This window comes from Drosophila erecta, unplaced genomic scaffold, assembly GCF_003286155.1.
Source record: "Drosophila erecta strain 14021-0224.00,06,07 unplaced genomic scaffold, DereRS2 tig00000021-arrow-pilon, whole genome shotgun sequence".
NCBI lineage: Eukaryota > Metazoa > Arthropoda > Insecta > Diptera > Drosophilidae > Drosophila > Drosophila erecta.
In genome coordinates, this window is record NW_020825198.1 from 17,433,166 (window position 1) to 17,450,952 (window position 17,787).

A 17,787-nucleotide genomic window follows, 5' to 3' on the forward strand; every position below is an offset into this window, starting at 1 on the left:
ATGTCCCGTTCGCTTTGTGCGAATTTCCACTGATGTCATCGCCTGCATAAATTGCAACATGGATTCAGCTTGGGCAATGTGGTTTAGCGGCAAAGTGGCAGCGGTTACGCCCCGTTTTCCGCTGCCAGCACTTTCACTGCATTTCCTCAAACAGTTTGCACCTATCCGGCAAATGCTGCTCCCCGATTACGTGACGCCACGTGCGGGAATCCGGAGCTCTTCCATTTTTTGTCCGTGTCTTCGATCTAGATTTTTATGCGGGGTACTTGCGGCTCTAAAGGGGCATATTCAATTCCATTCCCAACTCCCTGAATTCATTTCAGATCGAGATTAATGAAAACTATGGAGCTGAATCGTTCTCTCATTTTGGATTTGCATTTGCCGGCCGGCAAATCGGTTGAAATACTTATGAAAACCTAAAAATAGGGTATTTTTACGTGCCAAATAATTCCCAACTCCGGGCTCCTTGCATTTTACAACTGCGGCTACTTCAACTTCCACTTTTTGCTTTGCATTTTGTAATTGCTCGTGAAGTTTCGCCTGCCTGGTTGTTCTTCGGAGCCTTCTGTTAAGTTCCGTCTGCAGACAAAAGATAGTTTCCCATCCAGTTACGGGTCAAAACAAAGTTTTCATAGTGCCGCTTTCTTGGGCCGAGAGGTCAGCCACCCAGTGGGGATAACACGATTGCAATAAATTATGAAGTTCATTCACAGGATAAATGAGGGAAACGTGCAATTAAAGTTGGGCCACATATGAAGCTGAAGTGCCCGACAACTGATTGTTAATTGGATTTGAGGGCCATGGATATGGTATCAGGGCAGGAAGAGTGGAAAATGGGAAAAGTACTCTAAGATTGATGGGGAACTTTCTTGATTTTGGATATTAAACTAGATGATATTAAAAGAGATTTGCAACTTCAAATTTATAGTTTATTATTAGGCTTCATTTCATTAGTACCTACATCAATCTGGAACAAATTAAAAATGTATTTACCCTTAGTTTCACTAAAGCATACTGCAAGATTCATTTCCCTCGCTATTGATTTCAAAGGAGAGCTCAATTGCAGTCCAACAAGTAGGAAAAGTAAATAAATAGGAACTCCTAGATCAAACTAGTTTCAGTAAATATTCCAAGCTTCCTTTGTCGTCCAGTCTATTCAAAACAGGAAATGTGGGACTTTGTTCAACTTGGAGCTTATGGATATATGTCCATCCCCAATAAACGAAACTTTCTCCCCGCCCTAATTGCATCTTGAAGTACAGCTTTCCTGGCCGTTGTCCTACCGAAGGCCGAAAGCCAAAGGACAGGACAGGAAAAGAAGCCGGCTTTGGGCCAGAACCAAAAGTGCACTTACATACTCGCATATGCACATGAACATGTGTACAAATGTGGGATGGAACTTCTATTCATACAATTTTGTATACATTACATTACCAGGCCCCATTTAGTTGGAATTGAACTAGAAAACGAGATGTTTACAATGTCTTGCTCGTTTTTTCGCATTTATTTTGTATTCCATTTCGTTTTCCCTTGGTTGTGTAAAGTAAAATAAAAAATAAAAAAGCCGGGGTTTGCGAAACATCTGTCGAACAGAAGGCTGATACTTTTCTATATATCATTGGCATTTATTTATTAACATAAAAACCCAGTGAACCATGGTCATGCAACCCAACATCCAAAAACCCCGCCCATTGTGCCACATTTTCTTCTTGTCTTCTCTCATTTCATTTTACATCACATTTCCCCCATTTTTTACTTTCGTTTTAAAACGCGGCTTAAATATCCGAACAATACAGATGGTTATATGGGATATCTGGGTAGCTGTGCATATATCTTCGTCTGATTACTTAAGCCGCCCACAAAATAGAAAACAAAAGTGACAACGGACACAAAAAACTTTTCAATTACCAAAAAATAGTTGGGTCAGCAGAGTGGCAGCCAGGAGAAGTTGGGGGCATTGTCTCATTTTTCCACTGTTTTATGCTAAATACCAACATTTGTGGGTCGCCTATTTATTTGGCTTCCGAAATGAGCTGGGAGTGGTGTCAACGATTACCCCGGGAACACCTTTCCTATCCAGCTATTGGATATGAATTTTTTAAAAGCTTTAAACACGCGATGGAAACTTGGGAATTTACACACAGTCACTGTCGTTCACTCCCTTTCGCTGTCTGTGCGATGGATTTTCGAACTTTTATGCTCACTTTGATTGACTGCAACGGACTATGAATACCGATGATGACGTTGATGGCCAATGCCAAAAAGTTTTGGCTGTAATGCGTAGGGGAGAGGGTTGAGATGGGGTGGAGATAATCACATTGGTCGAGCATGCATTTAATTTCAATTTTAACGCTGTTGCAAATTATGTGTGAAATGATTTCTCTTTTTGTTGTTATGCAACCTCAGTCATTTGTGCGAAATTATATTCCAAGTATTACTCTTCAGACAATTGAGACACTTTTCTATAGACTGAAACAAATGTTTAATAAATGGCAGGAAGTTGCCAATCGGGTTTTAATTAATTATAGGTATTAAACACCCCCACGTTCATATTTTACTTTATTAATTAAATTGGTCGGAATCAATTATTTATTTATATATGTAAATATTTTTTGGGGATCCATCTCAGTGTGGGGATGCCTTATGAAACGTACTTAAGAAGTAACAGCCATCATTAAAAAAACATTCATGTTCCTTGCTTAAACGACCATATAAAGTAGGTAGTGTTACTTTATATGCAGTCTTTTGTCAATCCCATCTCATCAGCTATAGCCAAGTATTAAGTCGTAACTGCCCCTCCCTGGCTTACTTTACATTGATCCATTGCACAACAACACCATAAAGTCGTCGAACAACAAAAGACTGTCATGGTAACTCAACACCAATCACCGTCACCGGTTGTTCCACATGGGAAAAATTAAAAAACAAAGAAATAGGAGTAAGTAAAAAACAAGAGTGAAAAAAGCTGAAAAATATGTTGACATCCAATGAATGTCCGAACCGTTTTTCTCGTTTATATGCTGGCCAGGTTTTGGGTGGTTTGCGCCTGGTTTGGATGGTCTTTCGATGCTTGATGAATACAACGCGTTGTGGTCCAGTTTGCTGGCCGGGAATCCAGATATCCTCGTTTCCATCAAAAGCAATTTGTGTGGGAAATCATGAACCATCATGCCATCAATTGACTAACAGATACCCTGTGTAATGTCCATAAAGAGCAGTTGGTTTTATAAAACAACAAATGCTCAAGAGCTACCAGTTTAGAAATATATTTATAATTTGCAGGATATTTGTGCATATTACATATGTGGAGAAATTATGGCCAAAAAATGGTCATTGGCTCTTCTTGGTCACCATTTATGCTACCGCTAATGTGGTTGTGTGTTGTTTACAAATAAATTAAAATTCTTTGATAATAATAAAATGTGAGGCACAAAAAAGGAGCAACAACTGCATCATAGACATGCATTGTTGTTGCAAGTGCGGCTGCTGCTGACGTGCATGTTGTTGTTGTAGCTGCGACTGATCTATTGGGAACGTGCTGAGGCATCCGCTGGTGGTAGACGCTCGCCAATGTCGCCTCCGGGCGCTCAAGCATTGTTATGTCATCATTACCAGCTACCAGCAACAGAAGCAACACAACTAGCAGCAGCAGCAGCAGTAGCAGCAGCAACAGCAGCAGCAGCAGCAATGTGTGCCAGCTACAACAGCAATTTGACCGACCGAACGCAACGGCAATGCGGACGATGCTTTCTGCGGTTCGGGCTTTGTACTTATTTCTGCCCCTTGGCCACCACCTCATCCTCCTGCCCTCCTCCTTCCCCATTTTCTATCTGTGGCACACACATGTAACGCATATTGAACGATAAAGCAAAGTAAAGCAAAGCTTGCAGCGGCAACAACAATGCATTATTGTTGCACTCTTGGCATACTCTTTTCGCGGGTTATACTATTAACATGAGGTATCTGCTTGTGATAATTAGTTAATAAGTTAATTAACCCCTTTGGCGATAATTGTAGGAATATAATTAATAAAATATAACAAAATGGTTTACGATCAGACATAAGGCTTACGTGAAGGGGTGGATTATGTTGGCAAAGAGAGAGTGTACTACATTCGCCTCGTTTAAGACAGCTTACGATAGTCTTGTTGTTTGGAATAGACCTACATGCATCGGTGCTCTCTCAGTGATTCTGGGTCTGCTGCTGCTCACACGCTTTGGTCATTAAACGGCCTTGTGCCACTATCAACTGTCCACCGTATGTGCACCATTATGCCATTATAGCATATACTATATAACATATACCATATAGCGAGCCGTACCATTACCATCCATCTCGATGGTGGTCACCTCTGTGCGTGTGTGACAGTTGGCATTGTTTTGTCGCTGGCTCGCATTCCACAGTGATTGCAACTTATTGTCGGTGGAAGAACGATGTGAAAACAACACCCCTACCAACTACCACCTTTCGAAAGTCGGCGCCAGCTGTAGGCGATTATAACATCGCTAAAAACCCATAAATATTTTATAAAGCCAATAGACTCGCATGCAATTACGTTCACAATACGGGTAAATGCGTTATATGAGGTGAGGGGCTAATATGGCCAAAAGGCAGGCAGAAAGGAGTTCTTCCCCGCTGTGGGTTTATCAACCTCACGAGTCGAGTCATCGAGGTTGGTTATCAGTTGGGTTGTTGGTCCCATCGATCGATCGATTAGCCCGCTGATAGGTTAAAGCACTCCGCACACGGCCGCAAACAAAAAGAGTCGTGAATTTATGGAACTGCACAAAACTGCGTGTGTTTGTTCGCCATGATTACTTTCGCATAACAGATGCGCCATGTTATTCCTTGCTGCTGCCAATAATTAAATTGATGTATTAGTCTGTGGGGACGAAGCTGGGAAATTGATCCAAAAAGTGCTATAATAATATCAACGGTATTGTTTTGCTTTCATTCTTTGGTTTTTACTTTGATTTTATCAGCTTAGCTTGGCTGGCTTTAATGTTTTATATTTATATTTCCTATTTCATTTAAAAATAACACCTTAAATAAATTTAAATGTTCATCAGCAAGATATCCTATAAATGTAAATTTCTAATTCTCAAATAATGTATGCTTTGAACCAACTAATTTGGCATTGTGGTCTTCTATTTAATTCCCGTTATTTGCCAGAGGAAAACTAAAGAAAACCCCAATCTAACCAAAAAAATACACGTAGTTTCTGCAGTTTGGGGCTCTGTTTTAATTGATAACAGCAGAGAGGCGAGGTCAGGGGCTTTCACACGAAGCCAACATGAAATCAGAGATGGATATGCTGTGGCCTTTTATAAGTAGGAGTATATGCGAATGTGCATATGTATATCCATCCCCCGCAGCAGAATCAGCATCTCTCATTCCACCCACTCGAGCGGAATTTCCTTGAATCCGAAAACCAAATCCAAGTTGGCCAGCTGGCGTGGAGAATTTCCAGCGAGAGCTCCGATTGCCACCGGCAGTGTGCGAGTTGGATAATGAACTTTATGTGCGGCATGCCACAGAACGAGCGACTGTGCAACTGCGGCTTGACTAGCGTTAACTCCTCTAACTCTGCTGATCTATAACCTAACCCCTGTTCTCCGCCCCCTCTTCCCTCTTGCAGACACATCCCGAAGGCCAAGGCAACGGCCATTGCAGATACGCCCGAACTGAAGCGCATCGCCGAGAACACAAAAATCCAGTCGAACGTTAAGTACCACGCGGACTTTGAGAAGGCCAAGGGCAAATTTACACAGGTCAGTGAAAAGTCAGCAGAAAAGTTGAGAGTGCAAGATGTGCGCAGGAAGCTCAATTAACCAAAGTTACTCTACTTCTTTTGCGAATTTCTTGCCTTATTAGGTTCAATTTAGTTCTTTGAAAAAGTCATTTAGTCAATTTTGTATTTACTGGCATAATTAAGAACATGGTAGTTGGCAGAACATACATATATCAGTCCTAAGCTTGCGATAAGGCTTGATATATGTAAGGTTGCATTTCCCATTTAGAGCATGCCGTTGCTAATGGCTTTTGCATCCGACAGGTGGCCGATGACCCGGAAACGCTGAGGATCAAACAGAACACGAAGCACATATCGAATGTGGCATATCACGGGGATCTGGAGAAGAAGGCGGCCATGGAGAAGCAGCGAGGATCCGCCGAGGTCTCCGACAGCAGCAGTGAGTAGTCGCCTTGCACTCGACCTCCGTCTGTATCTATCACTCTATCCATCTCTATGAGACCAGAGCCCCCCTCTAACTATTGTATCTTTCCCCTCATCATCACTGGTATCAAAGCTTTATTGTTTGCGACCGCTCGTTCGCTTAATAATGGTCAGTTGGTGGTGGGCCGGGCTTACTGTTTGAATTAATTTATTCGAATTTCAATTGACTTAATGTGTTTATAATGGTCTATTGACGTCATTCACTCATGCATGCATTCAAATGGTCACAAAAAATTACAAAGCCTGCTTACAGAGAACTTGTGTAGCGATTTGTTTGTTAAATGAAATAAACATTAAAATTTATATTAAATGTCACTCAAAATCTTTTTCACAAAAAAATAGCTTTTCTTCCCTTTTATTTTTAAACTATCCTTTCTTTTTTTTATTTTATTCATCTAATCCGTATCCTTACTTGGTCTCCACTGTACTTCTACTTCATAGAAATGCATGTGGCACGTCAGAACTTGCATTTCTGCACTATCTATCTATGTTGTATCTATTTCCATCACATCTGTCACATTGTGTAATTAATATTGATTATAATGCCGTTTTTATGGTTTGTTTTCTTTCCTTTTATTTTGTTGTGGACTTTGTTTATCATTTGTTGCCATTTATCCCACACCATCAACCAACCAACTGCAACAATAAAATCAACAACATAATTTGTGTGCTTTCTGAACTACCGTTAACCTAACGATACACACAACACGAACAACACACGCCACACACATACACACTAACAACAACGACTGTGGACAATGTTGCAACTAATTAATCGTCACCTCGAAATCGATAAATATCAACAAAATCGAAAAGATGAATCGGAATACTTCTCAGAGCAATTGGCAGCTGAACAATTCTCGCAATATGCACCCACAGCCTCACCCATTCCGCCAGCAACGACAACACTACACCAGCAACATCAGCAACAACAGCAACAACTGCAACACCAACAGCAGCAGCAGCAGCAGCAGTACCAGCAACATCAGCAGCAACTGCAGCAGCAACAACACCAACACCAACACTATCTGCAACAGCAGCAACAGACCCTGCCACCGCCACCCATACAACACCAGCAATACAACACAGCGGCCATAACGCCCACATACCAACAACTCCAACAGCAACAGCAGCATCAGCAGCAACAACAGCAGCAGCGGGCACAGCAGCAGCAACTGCACGATCCCTATGCACACTACCAGCAACCGCAGGCGCTGCGCCAGCAGCAGCAGCAACAACAGCAGCAACAGCAGCAGCTGCTGCAACAGCAAGCCATTAAACAAGCCTCACATCTGTATCCCACAGCAACATCCCAGCAGCAACAGATGCCGCCACCACAGTCGCCAGCGAATCCGCAGCAGCAGGCGCTCAACAGCTACAATGAGATGCGCTCGGCCATACTCCAGAACTCGCATCATCCCAGCGGCAATTCCGTGGATCAGTACGACCAGGCACAGCAGCAGCAGCAGCAGCAGACCACCAACCCCACGCTGGTGGCTGCCCCACAGCAGCAATCGCACCACAGCCTGCTGAACAACAATGCCAGCAACGGCGGCATTTCGCACAGCCACCACAGCAACATCAACAATAATGGGCACGGCTCCCAGACCCATATGTTGCCACCACAAATGAGGCGCTCGGCAACCAATGTCGCCTACGATGGCAACGGCAAGCAACAAGTGGCCGCCGGTCCAGGAGCAGGAGCTGGCCAGAATCACGTGCAGCAATTGTACGCATCTCCCAATTACGCCGCTGTGACTCCTTCGGAGAATTCAATAAACGTTAAGCAGCACGCCAGCAATGGCCATGTGCCAAGCCAGCAGCAACAGCAACAGCATGTGGCAGGCGGCAGCAATATCGGAAAGATAGCGGACTATGATCCGCTGACGGATGGACCAAGGGTGGTGCCCAATGCCGGCCGGTCCAGCACAACGTTGGTCTACAGCTCCGAGCCACGGGGCACTCAGGGTGGTAAGTTGTGGAGCAGGCTAGCTGGTAGTTCGAGGTAGTGATAGTGCGCGCTCAGCTCGATGTTACACACTCATCTTGTCCTTGTCCCCGGCTAGAAAATATGCAGCGTTAACCGAACTAATCCAGACTTGTATGTCCTCGCAGGCAACAGCGTGTACCCCAAGCGGATTGGCTCCGTTTCCGATATTGATCCGGCCAATGGCATCTACGGATCGCTTACCGCCGCCGATCAGGCTCACCAGCAGCAGAAGCACCAGCAATACTACCAACAGGTGCAGATGATGCAGCAGCAGGAGCATCCGCCGCAGCAACAGCAGATGCGCCAGCAGGCATCCTACTCCTCCGTTCAGGAAAAACAGTCGCGACAGAGCTCTGCAATGGTATGTTTTGAATGATTGTCTATTGTATATTACACACTAATCAACTATATGTGCCTTACCATATTTTAGCGCGTCTATCGGGCCATCTACGACTATGAGGCGCAGGACGTCGACGAGGTCAGCTTCCGCGAAGGCGACGTCATCTTCGAGGTGGAGTCAATCGATTCAGGCTGGATGACCGGACGGGTGGAGCGTACCGGCAAGACCGGCATGCTGCCCGCCAACTATGTGGAGCAGGCGGTTATATAATAGGGAATGTTTTACTACTGCTGCTGCCGCCAGCAGTTTGTGGTGATCCTCATCTGCCTGCTCTACATCCTGCTCGTGCTCGCCTTCTTCGTCAACGTTTTTATCGCGGATCGCAACATGCACGCGAATCTAATGATGAGGAACGGACGGCACGGGGTTCACGGCGGAGGTGGAGGAGTCCCTCCGCCAGCAGGCATGCATCCGGGTCACCACAATCCGTACGACATGCATGGCTACAACCACTACAGCAACTACCACCCGCAAGTGGATTCCAAGCAGCAGCAGGAGTTGGCCAAGAAGACGCCGCAGCAGCAGGCCGAGCAGGACATTTACTACTATTTCAATCACGTATTCAGGCGGCGCCGGCGATGATGGGAGTCACACACCCCAACCAACACCCAAAATTTAAATCTTTAGTGCATTAACTTATACTGCATCCACTACATACATAGATATATAAATACTATATATAGCAAAGCAGCGGATTATGTAAAAAGAGAAGGGAAATTAATTAATTAATTTTAAATTTATTAGTAATCCAACCAAGAACCAACAATCCGATATGCATCTTATTAAATAAACAGCCACAGCAGAGTTATGAGAAATCAGTAACAGTGTCGAACGTGTTTCAGCTATGAATCGGCTAATATATGACAGCGGAACATATATCTGCACCGATTCCAATAAGAAAATAAATTGAGCGACCAAGCTAACCCAGCCAAGTTTGCATTTATCTACAGCCCTTAATAAATCAAATTTATACAGATATTTATTGAAGAATATACAAAACGTTAATCAGCTAATCGTACACTATAGCTAACCAATCATATACAAGTACGTATATCTATAAACAATTCGACTAGCTAAAGTGCTTCAGCATAACATGTTGTGGATAGCAAAATCCCAAGGCAAAGGTTTTCTAATTTAATTAGAAGTTCTCAAAGTAATACTTACGGGGCAATAGCTAACATAAAAATTTCCCCCAAGTTTTCTTCGGCTTTTTGAAAGCTTTTCGCATTAGCAATCCACTCAGATTCTGATCGATCTGAATGGGATCCTTATCCCTACAATTTTGTCAATTTGTCTGTGTAAACGAGGAGGACATGGAAGATATTGTTCTTGTTTTTGGGGGAAATTCATGTTTTTAATATATATATTTTTTTGTTAAGAGAATAATATTATATTGTTTGTTTCTAGTGTTAAATTGAAGAGAGAATAAGGAGATATCGTTTCGTTTCACAAAAGAAATCCTTGAAAGTGCCTTTAATTTGCTAAAACGTGTTTTTTAGATAAAACCAATTTACTAGGCTTATCAATAATGCATTAAAGAATCAATAAAATATACTTATACTGTAACTTATACATTTTCATACCGTATGCATGCAATGAAGAACGAATTTCTATCGCAAGTAACGAAACAATTTACAAACGACAACTAAAAATAATTTAATATGTGATTGGAGGATCGTTTTTCTATGGCAAGTCAAGCTATATAATGTATTATTAACTTAACTTACACCACACTCACACACATACATAGCTATAGAAAGCAATTAATAACAATTATATAGGCATAATGCAATTGGAAATGCTTCGAGTGGAAAGAAATCACCTAACAAATACTTGAATTAATCTAATCTTATCCTGAAATAGAAGCAGCGCCAAAGGCTTCGTTTTGTGAACGTGTTACAAATAAAATAAAAATTTATGAAAATTTAAAACTCGTATTTATCTTGGTACTTCAGGATTAATGATGTGCATTGCAATGCCATGAAAGTTTAATAACACTCTAGTTATATGGCATGACTTCTCGACGAGTTTGTCCGCATTGCAAAGAACATAAAAATTAATCAAATTACAAATCGTGCTTTCTCATCCTCGTTATTGAATGGAAATCTCGCTCGTGGTCTTATCCACATTTGTGCTACGATCCATCGATCCTTTTTCGCGGGCTCCAAGTATTGTTTCAAGGATAACAGTCTTGGTACTGTTCATGGTGTCTTCGAAAAACTTGGCGTCTGCGTGCTTCTCCTCGGTGATATATTCCAGCTTCTCTGTCAGCATTGTGATCTTCTCCTTAGCCAGCTCAAGGCTGAAATATCATGAAAATTGGGATTGGTGTTTAATCTAGAGATGATACTTATTCTTACTTATTCTTGAGATCCTCTATTCTGGGCTCCGGCTGTGCGGTGGAGTTGAGAGTAGTGGTGGATTGGAACTGGGACTGATTTTCAAAACAGAAGGAACTAATCGATCCGTTGAGAGAAGTGCGACTCAGCGAATTGGCGTAGTCGGCCATTCGCTGGGTGCGCTTCTTCTTGTCGGACTGCACATCGAGTTCCTTCTCAAGATCCCTGATCTTAGCTTCCAGTCGGCCGATGCGAGTCTTTAACTTGCCGATCTGCTCCTGAGCAGCCTCGTTCTTGGCTCTCTCCGTCTCCAGCCGATCTCCCAGGCTCTTGGTGAGCAACATTAGTTGGTTCTTCTCCACCTCGAGGGCATCCAGGATGCCCACAAATTCCTCCTGTAGAATGTGATTGAGCAAATTATAAGCTTCCTTAAGCTACACATTTTTACCTTTCGGAACTCGCGACAAGAGAAGAGGAATCCGCCGGAGAGGGCGCGCAGGTCCATTTCCAGCTTCTTGATCATATCCTGCAGACTGGCCATGGCCACATCCTTCTGTTTGACCACCGTCTGAAGGTCCAGGTGCATGCCGCTCAGCTCTTCCATTTGTCGGCGCGAAAGATCCCGCTCCTCGGTCACCCGGATCAGTTCGCCACGCATGTCGTCCAAGCGGCTCTCGTACTGAATCCTCTGACGGTTCAGCTTGTCATTCATGGTATTGATATTGACGCCATTGAAATCGGTCTGCTCCTCCAGCTCATTGGATCGAATCTTGTACTTGTTCATCTCCTCGTTCAGGTTCTTGTTTCTTACCTTCAAGGCGAGAGTCTTGCTGCGCTGCTCCTCCAGTTGGCTTTGCAGGCTAAGGATCTCCTTCTCCAGGGCTTCCACTTTGGCACGGTGAAGAATCTCACTTTTACGCACTCCCGGTGTGAAGCGATCGAAGCTAGCTGTTGGGGCTCCGCCGCCATCGCCTCCGCCCAATCTCTCTGAGCTGGCATGATGCGATCGGGAGTGACCGGTTACCAAGTCCAGATCCGAACCCAACGGCACAGGGGCATATTCGGCGCGATCTACGGCTCTGTCCTCGTAGAAATCCAAGCGAGCCTTGAGCTCCTGCACTTTCTGGGTGAGCGTAATGATCTGCTGGGCACGACCCCGCCAATTTGCCTGATTAAGATTATTGGCCAGGATGTTGATGTTGCAGCTCTCACCGATCTCGTGCTGCAAGCACTTTTGGGCCAGTTTCAGTTGGTTCTGTAGCTCGGTGTTTCTGTTTCGCGTTTCAAAGAGCTTCTGCTGCATACTGTTGATCTTGGCCTGGAGCTCATCGGCGGAGCAGCCCTTCTTAAGGAGATCCTGGTTCTGCTGCAGCTTCTCCTCGTGGGCACGCAGGTCCTTCTCCAGCTTCTCGATCTGAGCATCCTTTTTACCCAGCCGATTCCTTGCCTGCTCCAATTCGGCACGCATCTGGCGGTTCTTCTTGCTCAGTTCGAGGATTTTGGTGCCGGCAATGGAGGAGTTACACCGCAGTTCATCAATGGGCACCGAGTTGAGCACCTCGTTGAGCGAATCAACCGATTTCTTCAAGTCGGATATCTCCTGATTCTTCCCCTGAATGGCCTGGGCCAGTGACTGTTTCTCCTGCTCGCACTCGGATAGCTTCCTGCGCAGCTTCTTGGCCTCCGGCTTTGGTGGCTTCGGTTTCACCACTGTGGTTGTCAGCACCACATGGGCAGCTGCCATGGCTTCATGGTCGTGCCGACGGCGCACGGAACGGTCCAGTTTGCACCCCAGCAAATCCTGATCCGGATGGGCTGCATAGTCATCCGGCAAAGTCTCCATCACAATGGCTTCTATTTGCTTACATAAAAATATACACAGTTGGATCTAACAATTTCGTGGGCTGAGCAGAAATAATTTATACGTGTGTCTGTTCGGTGTTACTAAAATATTCACAAATTTTGGTTGTCAGCCGTAGTTCACAGGTTCTTCAAATTTGTTCCTCTTTTTGAAACAGACAAATCAAAGGCAAGTGGTTTTAAAGCAAAATTTAAACTAATAACTCTCGGTATAATCAGTAAGACATATAAACAGATTTCTGTCTATTCTTTAAAAACTGACTGGCAATTTAAATTACAACTACAACTCTTCCACACACAAAATCTTAAGCACCTTATTTTTGAAATATTTGAGTATTTTTGAAATATGCGAGCAAAGTAGTACAAAAATATGACAGGTCATCTAAAGACAGCTACAGTAAGCCAACAACAGCTTTTCTTATTATAATTTAAAATATATTATAATAATAATAATAATAACGGATTACGGTTTACACAAAATTCAAAAAATGTCTGCATCTGTTTCCTAGCTAGCTGTGGCTTTATATAGCTACTTTGCGGCGCGAGTTGGCAGTACAGCTAGCTTTGTTGGTATAATTCGGCGGTTGCGATACGGTCACACTAAAGTGACGTGTAAGACACGAAAACAAGTGAAGATGGACGGATTTATGATGGTAAATTGCAAAATACACAAAATACTGGCTTAAAATCAAACCCCATATGTGCCGCAGGACATCATCAAGGGCATGTGCATCATGGACAACGATGGCAACCGCATCCTGGCCAAGTACTACGACAAGAACATCTTGTCCACGTTGAAGGAGCAGAAGGCCTTTGAAAAGAATCTGTTCAACAAGACGCACCGCTCCAACACGGAGATCATCATGCTGGACGGACTCACCTGCGTCTACAAGAGCAACGTGGACCTGTTCTTCTACGTGATGGGCAACGCCTACGAGAACGAGCTCATCCTGCTCTCCGTGCTCAACTGCCTCTACGATTCTATCAGCCTGATCCTCAAGAAGAACGTGGAGAAGCGCCTGGTGCTGGAATACCTGGAGATCATCATGCTGGCCTTTGACGAGATCTGCGATGGAGGGTGTGTATTACTGTATACAGTGATGGGAAAAGCAGGAACAAAGCTAAATTTAGATTAGAAGCAGGTCATTTAGAAAACTTATAATATGTGCTATTGTAATACCCAGAAATCACATTGTTATCTGGGCTCAATTGAGGCCTTGTTTGTGTCTGTAAGTAGTGAAACGGATTTAATGCTTCCAAAACCCAGTGAAAGCCAAAAAAAGTTTTGTTTTGCGATGCTTCAAGTATAATATAATAATTGCAATGTAATGTACAGGTTATTAGGTTTATTTAATTATATAGAGCAAACTTGAGATCAAAATCTAGAAACAAACTAATGTATGCGAGCCCTAGCACCTGTGGCCTACAGTTTGAATAGGTTATTAAATTGATAGGCTAAGCTTCGAAGCTCACCTAAGGTTAAAAAAGTTCCGCCTTGCCCTCACTGTATACATAAGGTATTAAACAAGAAATATTTTATTTAAACCGTAACCTTTCCCTAAACAGCATAATTCTGGATGCGGATCCCTCGTCGGTGGTGAAACGCGTTGATCTGCGCAACGATGACATTCCAATTGCCGAACAGACCGTTGCCCAGGTAACTAATACCCTTAATGGTATATTTTGGTAGTCTAACTACTTAGTAGCTCTTCTAAGTGTTTACAACTTAATTGTTGCCGTTTGTACTTTAATTTAGACTGGTTTCGTTTTCGTTTCGTAATTCGATAATATATTCTATAGTATATTCTCATTTAGTTTTACCCGCCCTATGATCAAATAAAATGGCTTTTTGTTCTTGAAGATTTTATCTAGTTGGTTACAGAATTGAGCGCTACAAGTTGCTTTAGACATTTGTATACATTTATTTGTAATTAGAATTTGTGTCAAATTACGATTTATTTTTAGTTTCAACAGAAGTCTTTTAATGTTGTACAATTCCGCTTTTTTATTAATGCTTAAAGAAAATAATACGTATTATTATTGTTTATCTTTGTCAAATTTTGTACCCTTTGCACATGTTACTGAAGTTCGATTACTTTTCCCCATATTGCCCCATTCATTGTACTCTGAGAATGTTAAAATAAAATTGGTGAAAATGTTCTGGAACTACGCGCTCATTTTGATTTGGTTCATTAGCTAATTGATCGTAATTACTGCTGAGTATCTGTATCTATATATGTGTGTACTATCTATCTTTTAGGTTCTGCAATCGGCACGTGAACAACTCAAATGGTCTATTCTGAAGTGATGTGAAATGGGGTGGCGGAAGCGAGGATGCCCCTTCCGCACCGTGTTGTCGCAATACATTCGATTCTTCTTTTAGCCCAACTGTTTTCGCCTAGTTGTAAAGCATATAATAATACATACATTTAACTGGAGAGCACTGCATGTTTTAATTGGCTAACTACTAACTCGCTGTGTCATAATGTAGTGTCATAAAGGCGCCGATGGACGATTGCGCCACTATAAATCTCTTGTGCGTGGTATGTAATCGACTTCTCAGTTAATAGGAAGCCCCTAAATAAACAAGGACCGGATTTACGCAAACTAATAAAAGCCTTAAAGACTTTCCGAGCGATTACTGAATGTATTAAAGAGTATTCCCGTGTTCGTTGCTATCGAGTGGCTAAGCTTATCACAGAACTTTATGGTGGAACTGAAGCAGACTATAATTTTTTTTGCTTAATCGAAGAATTTGCGCATGTAGCCATATAATGCCAGAACTGACCCATTCAACGCAACGTAGACCGGTCAGTATTACAATGAGATAATGCAGGCATTATGTTGCAACTCCCTGCGCAGGAAATCGAACCACTTGGCTCCACTTCCCCGCGAGACGAAAGTAAAGTATGTCGTAAACACGTGACCAGCCGGGTCCAAACAACTTGGCCTGAAGTGGGACCTGAAATTGGGAGTGGTATTAAAGTCACTTTACGAGGAGGTGCTAATTATTTAGCGATTAAGCTCCGGTAATCTCAACATCTTTATAATAGGGGCGCATAAAGAAATATTATTTGAAGAAGCAGTTCAAAATGGCTTTCAACAGCTTTGTTTTCTAGCAAACTCGATGTACGATGTATGTAAGGGCATTGCCACTCAAAGCTATATTTGTTTGATTTACGGCCCTTACAACCTAATGGATTAGCTCTTAACTATTGCCGACGCTATTAAAAGCTTTAGTTATGAAATGAAGTTCTGCGTTTTAGAAAATGAATGCTATTAATTAAGGCTTGTTCAATCGGGGGACTTTTATTTGATCCCTAAAATAACTTATTTCGTAACTCCGTTTAATATCTGCCCAAAAACAAACAGTTTGTAAATGTGATTCACTTGTTTTCCCACCTTTCGATCGCATGGCTAGCATGTTATCATTCAACTTCAACCTGCTGCTCGTACATCATCCATCGTTCACCACCCATGAACCGGAGACGTGCTCCGCTCCCACTGATATATCCCACATACCCACATTCCCACATCCACCCCACCCATCGTTCCTTAATCAAATGGCTGTCAACATTGCACCCAAAACAATAACAATCGCAAAATTAAGCGCCTCGTGTTTATCTGCCTTCTGTGTTGTCGAATTAGACAAATACACCCAAGTGGGGAGTCAGTTGGGAGGTAAGTACATAGGTACACAGCTATATCTACCAGCTGTAGGAGCAGTGGTATCAGGACCGCACTTGATGGATGGATTGCCCGCGGATCACGTTCAGGAACTTTGTCCAAGACGCAACGTCTCCGGAATTAGCTGCTTACGTGGTTACGTGATGACAGGGGCTCCTCGAATCGCAGATAGGATCTCGAGGCACTAAGACTGATATCACACCTCAATCGCTTATACGTGGTTCAAACTATTCGAGTGACATTTGGAACGCTTATAATTATATGTGTATAGATTAGGTATAAATGTGTATGCAACTGAAACGTCGGGAGAAAGTGGTTGCGATTTTTCTGGAAATATTCGAATTGCTCAATACTCTAGATGCTACATGAGATCATTAAACTCAAGCTACTTCCCTTCGCAGCTCTCAGTACAGTTGGTTTAATTTATACCCAATATCGGGTTCTCAAGTGTACTCCTGCATTATCAGGGGAGATTACTTCGGCACAGAAAGGGGTTCCACATGACTAGCGCCACCGTCCCGAAAATGGGTTCTAATCGGCTTAGGATTTACGATCCCGAACCCGATCCCGATCGCCAGCCCCATCAGATTTATATAATGCCAGCGCGCTGGTATTTTTGGGAGAGGAGTTTTTGGCTTTCAGTCGGGCTAGTCATACGATTTGCGCGCATGACTTCGGATTCTTGTCTACTGAAACGGAAACCCACAACATCTGGAGAAGTGGAATCAAATATCAGGAATCAGCGACTGATACTGGGAAATGATTGGCGACTTGTTTTTCGGGTCTGTATATACATATGTTGTGTATTTCGAACGATTGCCATTAATTCCCTGAATTTCAAACTCGTCTGTGGTAAACAAAATAGTTAAAATTCCATTCCGCAAAATCCATTAGTAACTCTTTACGTGTGTGCCAAGTAATAGAATCTGAACGAATTATGGCGAAATGAAGGCGACGCTTTAGGGTTTCCTACTTTCTGTCATGCCCGCATTACCCAGTGGTAATATCGAGTGAGGGGGCTCGATCCATAAAATCGACTTTATGGCCTTCAATGTGTAGGAAAATTTTCGCACAATTCGCGGTAATTGCAGGCCATGCCCAAATTTCTCTATCTTCTCAGCTCCCAGACGTCTTGCAAACAGGCAATTAAGTCCGTATAGTGGGATGGGGTGGAATCAGAGCACATCGACTGTCCGATAAGTGGGTGGCTCGAGCAGCTGGCGACCTTGGCAGTGGAGTGGGGTGGCGAAGTGCCGCCCAGCAACTCCCGAAAGCC

The 17,787-nt window shown here is 43.1% G+C and overlaps 4 protein-coding genes across 6 annotated transcripts in view; 3 read left to right on the forward strand and 1 right to left on the reverse strand.

Moving 5' to 3' along the window:
* The window catches only part of LOC6543933 (LIM and SH3 domain protein Lasp), a 28,482-nt gene extending 19,042 nt beyond the window's left edge, over window positions 1-9,440 (forward strand). The window contains exons 3-7 of one of the 3 annotated variants that reach the window (XM_015158540.2): window positions 5,639-5,771; window positions 6,056-6,191; window positions 7,052-8,206; window positions 8,351-8,586; window positions 8,656-9,440. In XM_015158540.2, coding sequence (XP_015014026.1) covers window positions 5,639-5,771; window positions 6,056-6,191; window positions 7,052-8,206; window positions 8,351-8,586; window positions 8,656-8,835 — 1,840 coding nt within the window. In that variant the 3' untranslated portion in view covers window positions 8,836-9,440. The remainder of the gene's footprint in view (window positions 1-5,638; window positions 5,772-6,055; window positions 6,192-7,051; window positions 8,207-8,350; window positions 8,587-8,655) is intronic. The other 2 variants (XM_001972987.3, XM_015158539.2) reach the window with 2 other exon arrangements.
* Window positions 1-9,440, forward strand: part of LOC6543935 — a 28,482-nt gene extending 19,042 nt beyond the window's left edge. The window contains exons 3-7 of the mRNA XM_026977484.1: window positions 5,639-5,771; window positions 6,056-6,191; window positions 7,052-8,206; window positions 8,351-8,586; window positions 8,656-9,440. Coding sequence (XP_026833285.1) covers window positions 8,842-9,207 — 366 coding nt within the window. The 5' untranslated portion in view covers window positions 5,639-5,771; window positions 6,056-6,191; window positions 7,052-8,206; window positions 8,351-8,586; window positions 8,656-8,841 and the 3' untranslated portion in view covers window positions 9,208-9,440. The remainder of the gene's footprint in view (window positions 1-5,638; window positions 5,772-6,055; window positions 6,192-7,051; window positions 8,207-8,350; window positions 8,587-8,655) is intronic.
* A 1,105-nt stretch (window positions 9,441-10,545) lies between these two features.
* LOC6543936 (coiled-coil domain-containing protein 13) lies at window positions 10,546-13,038 on the reverse strand. Its single transcript, XM_001972990.3, has 3 exons — window positions 11,413-13,038; window positions 10,986-11,359; window positions 10,546-10,927 (listed from the first exon to the last, which is right to left on the reverse strand). Exons 1-3 carry the CDS (start codon window positions 12,805-12,807, stop codon window positions 10,717-10,719), a joined length of 1,980 nt encoding a protein of 659 aa, XP_001973026.1. The 5' UTR covers window positions 12,808-13,038; the 3' UTR covers window positions 10,546-10,716.
* A 340-nt stretch (window positions 13,039-13,378) lies between these two features.
* LOC6543937 (coatomer subunit zeta-1) lies at window positions 13,379-15,262 on the forward strand. The gene is made up of 4 exons (XM_001972991.3): window positions 13,379-13,477; window positions 13,535-13,902; window positions 14,391-14,481; window positions 15,085-15,262. Exons 1-4 carry the CDS (start codon window positions 13,460-13,462, stop codon window positions 15,130-15,132), a joined length of 525 nt encoding a protein of 174 aa, XP_001973027.1. The 5' UTR covers window positions 13,379-13,459; the 3' UTR covers window positions 15,133-15,262.
* The last annotated feature ends 2,525 nt before the right edge of the window (window positions 15,263-17,787 follow it).

What these genes read in the sequence shown, in the direction of transcription:
- LOC6543936 (XM_001972990.3), bottom strand. Translation starts at nt 12,807, where the DNA reads ATGGAGACTTTGCCGGATGACTATGCAGCCCATCCGGATCAGGATTTG. An exon ending in CTTGTCGCGAGTTCCGAAAG is followed by an intron (nt 11,360 to 11,412) that starts GTAAAAATGTGT and finishes CACATTCTACAG; the next exon opens with GAGGAATTTGTGGGCATCCT. An exon ending in ATAGAGGATCTCAAGAATAA is followed by an intron (nt 10,928 to 10,985) that starts GTAAGAATAAGT and finishes ATGATATTTCAG; the next exon opens with CCTTGAGCTGGCTAAGGAGA.
- LOC6543937 (XM_001972991.3), top strand. An exon ending in GACGAGATCTGCGATGGAGG is followed by an intron (nt 13,903 to 14,390) that starts GTGTGTATTACT and finishes TTCCCTAAACAG; the next exon opens with CATAATTCTGGATGCGGATC. An exon ending in CCGAACAGACCGTTGCCCAG is followed by an intron (nt 14,482 to 15,084) that starts GTAACTAATACC and finishes TCTATCTTTTAG; the next exon opens with GTTCTGCAATCGGCACGTGA.